The 11,729-nt window shown below is 58.1% G+C and overlaps 2 protein-coding genes across 4 annotated transcripts; one reads left to right on the top strand and one right to left on the bottom strand.

Annotated features, from left to right (window-relative positions):
- Positions 1 to 9: 9 nt before the first annotated feature.
- Positions 10 to 5,418, bottom strand: CHPF (chondroitin polymerizing factor). The gene is made up of 4 exons (XM_086338291.1): positions 4,828 to 5,418; positions 2,796 to 3,369; positions 2,119 to 2,298; positions 10 to 1,707 (listed from the first exon to the last, which is right to left on the bottom strand). The coding sequence occupies exons 1-4, from the start codon at positions 5,139 to 5,141 to the stop codon at positions 448 to 450; spliced, it is 2,328 nt and encodes a 775-aa protein (XP_086194417.1). The 5' UTR covers positions 5,142 to 5,418; the 3' UTR covers positions 10 to 447.
- Positions 5,419 to 5,503: 85 nt separating this feature from the next.
- Positions 5,504 to 11,689, top strand: TMEM198 (transmembrane protein 198). 3 transcript variants are annotated; one of them, XM_086338374.1, is made up of 6 exons: positions 5,504 to 5,641; positions 5,760 to 5,991; positions 6,340 to 6,509; positions 8,666 to 9,241; positions 10,236 to 10,438; positions 10,813 to 11,689. In XM_086338374.1, the coding sequence occupies exons 3-6, from the start codon at positions 6,344 to 6,346 to the stop codon at positions 10,948 to 10,950; spliced, it is 1,083 nt and encodes a 360-aa protein (XP_086194500.1). In that variant the 5' UTR covers positions 5,504 to 5,641; positions 5,760 to 5,991; positions 6,340 to 6,343; the 3' UTR covers positions 10,951 to 11,689. The 3 variants fall into 3 exon arrangements, with proteins under 3 accessions (XP_086194500.1, XP_086194492.1, XP_086194494.1); XM_086338366.1 differs by having other exon boundaries at positions 6,305 to 6,509; XM_086338368.1 differs by lacking the exon at positions 5,504 to 5,641 and having other exon boundaries at positions 5,643 to 5,991.
- The last annotated feature ends 40 nt before the right edge of the window (positions 11,690 to 11,729 follow it).

The following is an 11,729-nucleotide window of genomic DNA, read 5'->3' as shown; positions in this document are numbered from 1 at the left end:
CACCACTAGTCCACACTCAGCCAGTTTATTAAAGTCAGGGAGCTTCATCAGGAATGCAGAGGGGAGAAGATGGGAGATGACCCACCCTCCTCTCTCAGCTACCCTTCTCCAACAACTCATCTGCAGCCCAGGTCCCCTGGGCTGACCCTAGGAGGTGGGGCTGGCGTCAGGCAGACTGCACTGCATAAATACTCGGAGGCCACAGCCTGAATCAGCAGCGTCAAGGGGCCAGGGAGACGAGATTTGGGGCAGAAAGAGGTGGCTCCAAGGGTACCTCTTCCCAGGCTTGCTCTGAGCTCGAGGGCGACCCCAAGCCAGAGAGAGGGGCCCCTGGGGTCTGGGGCTGCGGCCAGCCCTATCCTGCGAGTCTGGCAGGTAGCTCCGGGTGGCTGGGGGAGGAGCGGGGCGGGGCGCCGCCTTGCCCAGTTCCGGGGGCGCAGGGCGGTGTCAGGTGCTGTTGCCCTGCTCCTGCTCAAAGAGCAGCATGGCCAGCTGCGTGCGGGAGCCGAGGCTCTCGAGCGCGCTCTGGCGGCAGCGGTGGTATAGGTCTTCGCTGAGCCGCGCACTGCACGTCTGTGCCCGATAGCGCTGCAGCAACGCCGGCTCCACCGCCCGCAGCACATGCAGGCTGGAGAAACGCAGGAACAGCTCGTACACATCCAGGCTCTCCATCAGCTCCTCCTCCTGGTCCGAGGACGCTGCCAGCCGTGCTCGGGCCGCCACGTAGTCAGAGTTGTAGAAGCAGGTCTCGGTGGCCGCCTGGCGATCGAAACGGCCTGTGTCGCGGCCCAGTTCGGGGGGTCCCGGGCCCTGGGGTGGGGCCACGGCCGGGTGGAAGGCCTGGAAGTGCATGGGAAAGAAGGCCTGCCAGCCAGAGATGGCATGCATGCGGCAGCGGTTCAGGAAGTCAGGCGTGAGCACCGTGTCTGGCCCGGCCAGCAGGAACAGCGTGTCCAGCGGGTGCTTCTTGGAGAGGAGATCCATGAGGCGCAGTGGTGAGGGTGCGGCTGTCTGCACGCTGAGCCAGGGCACCCGGGCACCGGGGAAACGCCGCTCCAGCTCTGCCACATGGGCCTTGACGGGGGCAAAGACATCGGCGTGTGCCGCCCGCTGGGCCTGTCGGGGCTCATACAGTAGCAGTAGGGTCAGGGCTGCGGCAGCATCGCCAGGCTCCAGCGCCGCCGTGGCGAAGGCCTCCAGGAAGGCAGGGGCCAGGTCACGCTCGGCTGCGGCTAGTGGGAGTAACACAGTGAGACGCGAGGCCTCGGTGACGTAGGGCACTGGCAAGATCTCCACGCGACTCAGTGGCCGTAGCAGCTGCACCCGGCGGGTGAGGGGCCGGCGGCCCCCCTGGGGGGTCAGTGCCTCCAGCTGCAAGTCCAGCGTGTACTCCATCCCCCGGGCAGGATCGAAGCGTCGGTAGCCATTAACCAGTTGCTGTTTCTGGAGCCGCAGGGCTGGGTGGTATCGGCGGTTGAGCTCCTCTAGGGCTGCCCCCAGAACGTCCGCCACATCAGCCCGGTCAGCCCCACGCAGCGGGCAGCGTGGGGAGCCATCAGCGCAGGAGAAAGCATGTTGCTCTGTGAAATAGTCCCAGCGCAGCACCTCAAAGCGGGAGGCGGGGCGAGACGGTGCTGGAATGCCCACTGGCCAGGCAGCTGCCCGCTCCCCATCCGCTGCCAGGCGGCTGGTGTTCTGGATCTCCCACTGGGTTGGAGAAAGAGGCCATGAGCCAGGCGCGGACCACGGGGGCCAGCACGCAGCCGGGAGGCTGGGCAGGCAGCACGTGGCACTCAGCACAGGTCCCCAGTCCCTTGCCAACCTCGGCCCACTCAATGCTCCCACCTGTCCTTTACCCAGATGGGAGGCAGCCTAAGAATTAAATTGGAGAGGCTCCTCAGAAAAGGTAGAAGCAGACAGGGACCAGAAAGCAGGGATGCTCTGATTCTTGTGCTAATTTTTTTTATTTTCCTGGGATCTCTGAGACCTCTTAGGAAACCTCACTCTCCACTCTTCACCCCCTACCCCCTATCCTCCACCTCCTACCCTCCACACCCCCCTACTCCTAACTCCTCACCCCCCAAACTCCCTACCCCTCACCCCCAGCCCAGACCATACCTGTAACTCCTGGATCTCCTGGTATGTGCGTTCCAGTTCAGCTCGAGCAAAAGCCTTGTGCAGCTGGTACATGTGCACAGGGTCATGGACAGGGTGAGCAGTCAGGGCACTACGGAAACGAGGGTCCCCCTCCTGCACGGGCTCCCCAGGGCTCAACTCCAGGTAGCTATAGTGCACCCCCTGGGGAGAGGAAGGGAAGTGGGAAATATGAAGGGACAGTGCCCTCCCCCCCAATATTGTGTGTCTCATCTCTCCATCCTATGACCTGTTGTGGACTTGGGGTCAGAATCCTGTGGGTGTCGGCCTACCTTGACCAGTTGTGAGCTTGTGTGACCTTGGGTAAGCCTCTGCCAGTTCATCTGTGAAACAGGCATGTGTCCTATCTCAGAGCTGTCCAGGGGCTCAAATAAAATAATAATGGCCAATACCAAACACCTACTATGTGCAAGCCTCCCTTATTTTTTCTAATCCTTATAACAAGCCTGAGAAATAATTATTTCCATTTGTATGGATGAGGACGCTCAGGACATTCAGTAACTTACCCAAGGTCACAGGGATAGAAAATGACAAAACAGCATAGAAACCCAGGCCTATATCTCCAACCACCCCCTCTGCCTCTCAGGGGGAAGTGCAGACACCCAGATGGGAGGCACCAGTGGGGTGGCTTCTCTTCCTACCTCGTGGTCGCCAGTGCAGCTCACCCCGGTGGCATCAAGGATGCAGCGGCCCAGCCACTCATCCGGGCGCGCACTGACAATGTCATTGCGGCAGGCTTCCAGGTGGGGGCGCAGCTGCTGCAGCAATGTGCGCGACAGCAGCACCCCAAAGCCCCCGTGGCAGTAGCGGCCTGGGGCAGGCTCTCCACCGATGAAGTCCTGGGGCCGGCCCAGATAGAGGTGGGCAGCGGCTGCCAGGCTGAGGCGGCCGACTAGGCGCGCCAGTCCGTGCGCCTCAGTGTAGGTGGCATCGGGTACTAGGAAGAACCAGTCGAAATCGTCGCCGTGCTGTTCCAGCAGGTGGCGCAGTGCCAGGTGCAGGTGCCCAATGGGCCGCTCCTCGCCTAGTGTCACCACCGCCATACCTGGTGGTGCCCGGCGGCCCCTCGAGCCTGTCAGGAACACCACACGCTCTAGCCTGTGCCCCAGCGTGCGGTTCACGGCCACGCCCAGCGTAGGCAACGTGGCCTGTGAGGTCAGCACCGCCACGAGCAACTTCTGCCTGATGCCCAGCTCCGTGCTGATGTAGCGGGTCCTGGGGTGGGGGAAAGATGGCCCAAGGTTATCAAAAAGACAAGTAGGGCAGGCAGAGGGTAGCATACATAGGCTTCAGCAGGTCATGTCCTCCATGGGCCTGTTTCCTCATTTATGATAGAATAACTCTTCTAGGGGTCACGAGGATTTAAGGGAATTGTTGTCCTTACCTACCCAAGTGCTTTTAAAACGGAGATAGTATTATCCATGCAGATACGAGAGATATATTATGGGTCTGATTCTCTAGTTTGTTATTTAGTAGTTGAATCTTTGAGTGAGTTATTTAACCCATCTAAACCTTGACTTCCCTGGTGGCTCACATGGTAAAGCATCTGCCTATAATGTGGGAGACCCAGGTTCAGTCCCTGGGTTGGGAAGATCCTCTGGGGAAGGAAATGGCAACCCACTCCAGTACTCTTGCCTGGAAAATCCAATGAACAGAGAAGTATCGTAGGCTACAGTGCATGGGGTCCCAAAGAGTTGGAAGCGACTTTTCTTTCACTTTCACTTTCAAACCTTGGGTAGCCTCATCTGTAAAATGAGATGACTGTATCCCTTTAAAGCACTTTGCCAAATTCTTGGCACACAGGTACTGCACACATCATGTACATACTTATTTCTAAAAATATGCCATTATACCACAAATACATCACAGAAATGATGTAAACGGATAGATGCCATTGAGGCATAGTGAATGTGTTTGGGGGGGCTCAGGGATTCAGAAACTTATCTTCCATAATACGGAAGGTAAGTTGAAGAATTGGAATTTGAACTCAGTGTTACTTAGGAGAAATTATTTCAACTCATAGGCAGAGGCATTAATGGGATGGGTACATCATCCTTTCCCCACAAACCTCCCTCTTTCCCAGATGCCCACCCAGGAACAGGAGATACAGGTAAATCCTTGTTGGTGTTTAGTCAGTAAGTCATATCTGACTCTTTATGGCCCCATGGACTGTAGCCCGCCAGGCTCTTCTGTCCATGGGATTTCCCAGGCAAGAATACTGGAGTGGGTTGCCACTGCCTTCTCTAGGGGATCTTCCTGATCCAGGGATCAAATCCAGGTCTCCTGCACTGGTAGGTGAATTCTATTACTGCTGAGCCACCAGGGAAGCCCCCACAGATAAATCCTAGTTCTCTCTTTTCTCTTTCCCTCTCTCAATGCACCCATTCTATATACTAGTCATTTCTCTAAACCTAACACCCAGTGAGCCCTGAAGACCTTTGAGGGTCCAGGGGGTCAAGCAGGTCTAGGTCAGAGGCGAGTGAGTTCTGCCCAGTCTGGATGGAGCCTCCAAACCTTCCCAGGGAGCAGGGCCATCGGAAATGATCGGAGCCCAAAGACTTCCTGGCTTGTCAGACCCTTTCTTCCGGGGCCTGATCCAGCCCCAGGCGGCCTCCTCTGCGCACCCATCCCAGCCGGTTCCCAGGGGGTGGGGCAGGCGGATCCAATCCTTACCTGACGGCCTTTTTGGCGGCCTGGCCAGGCTGTGCAGGGTGGTAGGGCAAGACACGCGGCTCCCAGTTCTCCCCGGCGCCTGCACCGGCCCCGGGCCTTTCGCGCTCCGCTCCGGGCTGCACCGAGTTGGGCCGGCGCGCCGCATTGGTGTTGCCGCGCGGAGGCAGCTCAGAATCTCCGGGCTGGGGCGGCCCTGGGCCGCAAGGCTCCTCCACCCAGGTGACGCTAAGCAGGCTCAGAGTGAAGCCCAGAGAGATACCCACGGCCACGGGCCCCGCGGGCCTCAGTACCGACAACAGCAGCGATGCCCGCATGGCGCCCGGACAGCGGGCCCCCGGCCCTGGAGCAGCCCCAGAGCCGCAAGAGGAGGCTTCGAGGGGGCGGGACCGGGGAGGGGGCGGATCCGGAGGTCCCGAGCCAAGCGGGCGGGCGGGCGGGCCCCCTCCCTCCCCTCCGAGCAGGGCCAGCCGCCGGAGCGGAATCCCCTGCGCCGCGTTCCTGTGCCCCTCCAGCTGCCGCTCGGTACCGCGTAGGGTCCCGGCGCTGGGCGCGGGAGCCTCCGCCGAGGCCGCCGCTGTCCGACGTGTCACTGGAAGGGCCCCGCCTCCGGGGTGGGGTCTCGGGCTCCAGCTACCGGAGAGGGAGGAGCAGGGGGAGGTTAAAGGGGAAGGACCCCCGGAAGTGCCCCCTCCTCAGTGAGGGAGAGGCAGACGTCGGGGGCGGAGTCCCCTACCTCCCCCCGCGGCGTGGTTGGTGCGTCCCGTGTGACGTCAGAAGCAGCCCGCCCCTGCCTGGATGGTGCGCCCTGAGTGACGTAAGGAGCAGAGGCCGGAGCTGTCCATCAGCACCAAAGGCCGCGGGCGGGCTCAGGGCATGGGGCCGCGGCTCTGGGGCAGCCCGAGCCCCTGCTCCTGCTTCTTTCCCTTCCCCAGGCCCAGCCTAAGTCCCCGGACGTCGCGGGACTGGAGTGCCAGCCGGTGTTGGAGGCGGAGCGGCGTCGCCGCCGCGCAGGGACCGGTCCCTCCGGCCCAGCAGCCCCCTTCCCCTCACCGCGGACTTTTACCGGACCCCAGTCAGCTGGAGGCTCTGGCGCCCGGCGACCGCGGCCCCTCCGGCCCCTGCACAGCCTCTTTCGCTCAGAAGCTCAGGTCGCCTCCAGCCCAGGTAGATCTTGGATAATCCCAGATTTAACCGCCCACAGACCAGTCTCCTGGCTGCCTCCTCACCGGCAGCACGCTGCCCTCATCTCCCCCCAACTTAGTCCCCCTTTTAACTTCTTCATCCCAGCTCCCTCTAGCCAGGCACTTTTCCCCTCTTTTGTCTTTTGTCCCTTACTTCAGGGATGCTTCCAGAGCTGTGTAATGTGGGCACCACTCCTTTGTCCACTGTATCTTTGCCTAGTTCTCCACTCCCATCTCACCCTCATCCTGGTGGAGACCCAGGACTCCTCCTTGACCCCCAACTTCCTCTCTGTCAGGCTGACGTGGGAGGGTGACTCCCTTCTGTTCCCAGCACTATGCCGGGCACTGTGGCAACACTTCGGTTCCAGTTGCTGCCCCCGGAGCCAGATGATGCCTTCTGGGGAGCACCCTGTGAACAGCCCCTGGAGCGCAGGTACGAGGCACTTCCGGCGCTCGTCTGCATCATGTGCTGTCTGTTTGGAGTCGTCTACTGCTTCTTCGGTAAGACCCCATCATTCCTTACTTGGGCCCCCCCTGTTTCCCCAAGTTATTTTTCTGAGGCACCTCAAACCTTCTTTGGAACTTTACCATGAACTATCTGTCTTTTCTCTTTTTTCATCCCGTACATGTTTGTAGATCATTTAGACTCTAGATCCTAGAGAACACAGGTTTTGATTTAGGTGTGCTTGGATTTGAACCTGGTTCTGCACTTTACTAATTACAATGCCTTGGGCACATTAACCGTTCTAAGCCTCAGTTTTCTCATATGAACAGTGGAAACAATGATATTTGTCTCACACGAGGTTGTTGTGAAAATAATAAACACTCAATAAATAATAGCTATTGTGGTGAAGACGTGTTTGGGTCACTATTCTAGGTAGGCACCAAAAACATTTAGAAGGGTGAGTTAACATGGTCCCTTACCATGGGGCATAATGTCTAATGAGGGAGAGACTTCTGGCATATTCATACCTGTGATATATATTAGAGGGAGCTAAATGGTGATCACATACATGGAGATATATATACAGGCAGGCTCCAGTAATCAGTGCTGCTGTGGATGGTTGTCCAGGACACGAGGGAGTTTGGTTGGATAGGCAAGTGGGGGCTGAAATCCAGTCCATGCTCCACTTGCCAAACTCTAGAGCTTGGTGCAAGGCTGCTTTGCCTAGAGGAAGGCACAACTTTTTCTAATTTGCACCAAAGTGCCAGATGGTCTAGTGGAGTAGGTGCCCAGTGACTCTACAGCAAGAAGTACAGAACTTCAGATAAGGAAGTGAGGTTTATTGGCTGAGCATCCAGGGAAAGCCTCCAAGCAGAGCATTACAGGTGGCTGGATGAAGTGCAAAGGAAGCTTGGAGGTCTGAGTTCCAGGTTGGGCAGAAACAGGGCAGGACTTATGCTCTGCAGCCTTTACACCTCCCCCTAGAATGGCTGGGTAGTAGGCAGGCATGGAAGCCAGATGGTCCCTCTCTTTCCACCTCCAAACTCTGGGCTGAACAATTGCAGAGTGGGCAGGAGGAAGAGCCCTTCTATAGGTTCAGGACACATTCTGGGTCTCCAAGGAGTCTGTGTCACCTCACCCCCTCCACTATTTATACCCAATCCCTCTACAGTTGCCCAGTGCAGCCTGCCAATCCTTCTCCTGGGCTTCCCTGCCCTGTGGCTCTTGGAGGCTCTCACTCTCAGGCTCTTGGACCCTCTGAGACATTGTGCATGCCCTACTCCTTTTCCTGATCCTAGAACCTCCTAGACTCCAGTGCTTCCTCTCATTCCTAGCACTGATTCTCCTTTTTATAACCTTTCTCTTTGGCTCTCCCTGATCATTTGACTCCCATCTCTGACTTCCATCTTCTCAGCTTTTCCGGGTCCCTCACACTTCCAGGTACCCTTACTGGACCTAATGGCCCTATAACCTCCATTTTTCTGAAACTCCACACCACTATTTGCCCTATAATCCACTTTGACTCCCTATGGCTCCTTGTGAACCCTATTGACACCCCCACCAAGCTATCTCATTACCTTCCATCCCTCTGATTCTATTACTCCTAACACAGGGGAATCCCTATGACCCTGTTGTCTGTTTGCCCCCACCATGATCTCAATGATTCCATTTTTTCTGGCTTCAATATTATTACCCTCTCTCAAAAACCCTTTAATACGCTCAATGATCCCACATCTGTCAATTCCCCTGACCTGAAAAGATTTCATCTTTCTGAACCTGTGTGACCTCATCTCTCAAGTTCTTTCTGACTTCCAAATACCTCATCCCTCTGAACAATCCCACCCTAAGGACTCCAGGGATTTTATTGGTCTTCTATCTGTGACCCCAGTGACCTCTCTCTCTGACCTCTATGATTCCAAAGACCCTAGTGACCCTGTAACTGATACAATGAACTATCTCTATCTCAAAAACCCAACATTCCTTTCAATGACTGTCTGTTTCCCAGAGACTCCCAATGACCTATCTCTCTGACCTTCCTTGATCCCAGTGGTCCCTTCACTGTTGCCCTCAGGACCCCAGTGACCCCCAATTCTCTGAGCTTAGTGTCCTGCCTCTGGTTCCCCTGTAATTCCTTGTTCTTGACCCCTCTGACCTCCTACCTCCAGCCCCGTGACCTTGTTTTGGCCTCTCACTAGCCCCTGTTTCCCTCCAGGTTACCGTTGCTTCAAGGCAGTACTCTTTCTCACCGGGTTGCTGTTTGGCTCGGTGGTCATCTTCCTGCTGTGCTACCGAGAGCGGGTGCTGGAGACGCAGCTGAGTGCTGGGGCAAGCGCAGGCATCGCGCTGGGCATCGGGCTGCTCTGCGGGCTGGTGGCCATGCTGGTGCGCAGTGTGGGCCTCTTCCTGGTGGGCCTGCTGCTTGGGCTTCTGCTTGCCGCTGCCGCCCTGCTGGGCTCCGCACCCTACTACCAGCCGGGCTCTGTCTGGGGCCCCCTGGGGCTGCTGCTGGGGGGCGGCCTGCTCTGCGCCCTGCTCACTCTACGCTGGCCCCGCCCGCTCACCACCCTGGCCACCGCAGTGACCGGTGCCGCGCTCATCGCCACGGCTGCGGACTACTTTGCCGAACTGCTGCTGCTGGCGCGCTACGCGGTGGAGCGTCTGCGGGCTGCCCCTGTACCCCCCCTCTGCTGGCGGAGCTGGGCCCTGCTGGCACTGTGGCCCCTGCTTAGCCTCATGGGCGTTCTGGTGCAGTGGCGGGTGACGACCGAGCGGGATTCCCACACGGAAGGTGAGAGGGTACATGCCAGGGTGGGCATGACAGACATGGGTGGTTGAGTGGGGGGATCTGAGCTGTTGAGGATGGGGAGGGAGCTGTAGGCACCAGCAGCAGAAGGCCTCAGTTGAGTTACAGAGAGCTGACTGGCTCAGGGTCTGGGAAAGCAGGACCTCAGTGCCACCGTCCATGCCACAACAACAGATGGAACAGCGGCTCTGTGCCAAGCCCCTTCCAGGCATCTGGGGATGCAACAGAGACAAAAATGGAAAAGGCCCCCATCCTTCCAGGGTTACATTCAGGGTGAGGGAGACAGACAATAGGCAGACTAACAAGATAATTCCCATTGTGTGGACTGATATGAAAGAGGTGTGCAGGATAATGTGACGTATGGACAGGGTGGCCAAGGAGGGGTGTCACATGGAAGAGGTGACATTTAAGCAGAGACCTGAAGGATAAGGCACCAGCCATACAAAGAGCTAGAGAAGAGGGAAGAGCAAGGGCGAGAGCCTGAGAGGGAATGAGCTTGGCCTGGTGAGGAGGTGGGGCGGGAGTGGGGGTTGAGGGGGGGCGACTGTGTGGCCACAGTGGGCCATAATGAGGACTCCGGATTTTATTAGAGGGCTGGTGAGATGCCATTGGAAGTTTAGCAGGAGGGATATAAACTAATTAAGTATCTTCTGGCTTCTGAGTGTAGAAAGCATCAGGGAAGGCAGGTGTAGAAGGGGAGCCAGTGGGGAGGCAGCTTAGTTGTCCAGTTTAGGGATGATGTTGGCCAATCTAGGTGAGTCACCTATGGCTCCAGACTGGGAGAGGGGTAGGGTAGCAGCCTGGAAGAGCTACCTAGAGCCTAGGAATCTTCCCTAAAGACCTTTGGAAGAAAAGACCTATGGGAAGCCCTATCTGGCAAGTGGGAGACCGGGAAAGTAAAGGAGGAGAGGTTTCAGACCAGGGGCATCTGGGAGCCTATGTGGGCCTCTGAGAACCTGCTCTTCCCCACCCTTCGCAGTGGTCATCAGCCGGCAGCGCCGACGTGTGCAACTGATGCGGATTCGGCAGCAAGAAGAACGCAAGGAGAAGCGGCGCAAAAAGAGACCCCCAAGGGCTCTCCCCAGAGGCTCTCGGGCTCCTCCGAGGCCTGGGCCCCCTGACCCTGCTTATCGGCGTAGGCCAGTGCCCATCAAGCGCTTCAATGGAGACATCCTCTCCCCGGTGAGCACCCCGAGCCCTTCCCTCCAGCCCAAGTGGGGAGAAGGGGGTGTTGGACTCTCTGTCCAAGCTGGACTGGGCCTTCCCCAGGGCTGGTCACTGTCTAGAAGGCCTAGGACTTGTCCACCACCATAACCCCCGTAGTTAGGGGCCTGATGGGTAACGGGAAGAGGTGACCTGGGTGTGGATTTTAATGAGGCATGGTACAGGGAAGGGTCTCAGGGCTGTGGACTCTGGGGGTGGTGAGGTCCCAGACCGGCAGAGGACCAGGATGGGTCTCAGGCTTGTGATGGTGCGGGCTGAGGCCATCTGCCTGGGTGGCTTTCAGGGCAGGGGTCCGCAGTGGCACTCTCACACCTGTGTTTCCTCTCCCACAGAGTTACATCCAGAGCTTCCGGGATCGACAGACTGGGAGCTCTCTGAGCTCCTTCATGGCCTCACCCACAGATGCGGACTATGAGTACGGGTCCCGGGGCCCGCTGACAGCCTGCTCTGGGCCTCCAGTGCGGGTATAGCAGTCCAGCTGCTCCTGCTCGCCTACACTCATCGGTCACCAGCTCTGCCGGCTTGGGGAGGCCTGCTGGGCCGAGGCTCAGCCCACCTGGCCTTGTGCCCTTTGGCTGTTCCTTTCCCTACCCTGGAGAGGGATGGCTTGGCCACCAGATGGGAGGACCTGCTCAGGCTTGGCCTGGCCTGAGGAGAGAGCCCCTCCCAAGCTCCCCAGGAGTTCCTGAGGGACGCGAGTGTGAGCCCCACTGGGCTGTGCTCAGGGTTGTGAGTGTGTCGCCTGTGTGTGTGCGTGTGGAGGGGTGGGCTTGGAGGGGACCTTGGGACCCTTGCCTTAGATTTCTGATTGGTAGGGCTTCTCCAAGGGTGGCCCCACCTCCTCACCCACTGCTGGGGTCCCATGGGCCAGTCTCCTGCATGTCTAAGTGGAGGAGGTCTGCCTTCCTCCCCCATCACCTCCACTTCTCAGCCAGACTCATCTAAGGCTTCTTGTCCTTGTCCATGGGGCAGACTGCAGTGGTCCTCACTCTGGTCCCCTGTCCTCTGCAAGTCACCAGCCCAAGGGTAGTGGCAGGGGATGGGGTGGAGGGTGCTGCTCTGGCCTGGGTCTGGCAAGGGGGCTAGGAGGAGGGGGCTTAAGTGCACGGTGCATGTCTGGTGTCTGTCATGCCACTCTGGACACCTCATGCTTCTATCTCCTCCCACCCCACCCTGTTTTACATCTTTTATAAATGTGCCAAACTGTGAGGCTTCTGCCAGTAGTGGTGGTCTTAATGGCTGGCGCTTC

The sequence above is a fragment of the Bos grunniens genome, chromosome 2 (assembly GCF_055505025.1).
Source record: "Bos grunniens cultivar Pamir isolate PY7600 chromosome 2, Bosgru_T2T1.0, whole genome shotgun sequence".
Taxonomy (NCBI): Eukaryota; Metazoa; Chordata; class Mammalia; order Artiodactyla; family Bovidae; genus Bos; species Bos grunniens.
This window is presented reverse-complemented; position numbering and strand designations above follow the sequence as displayed.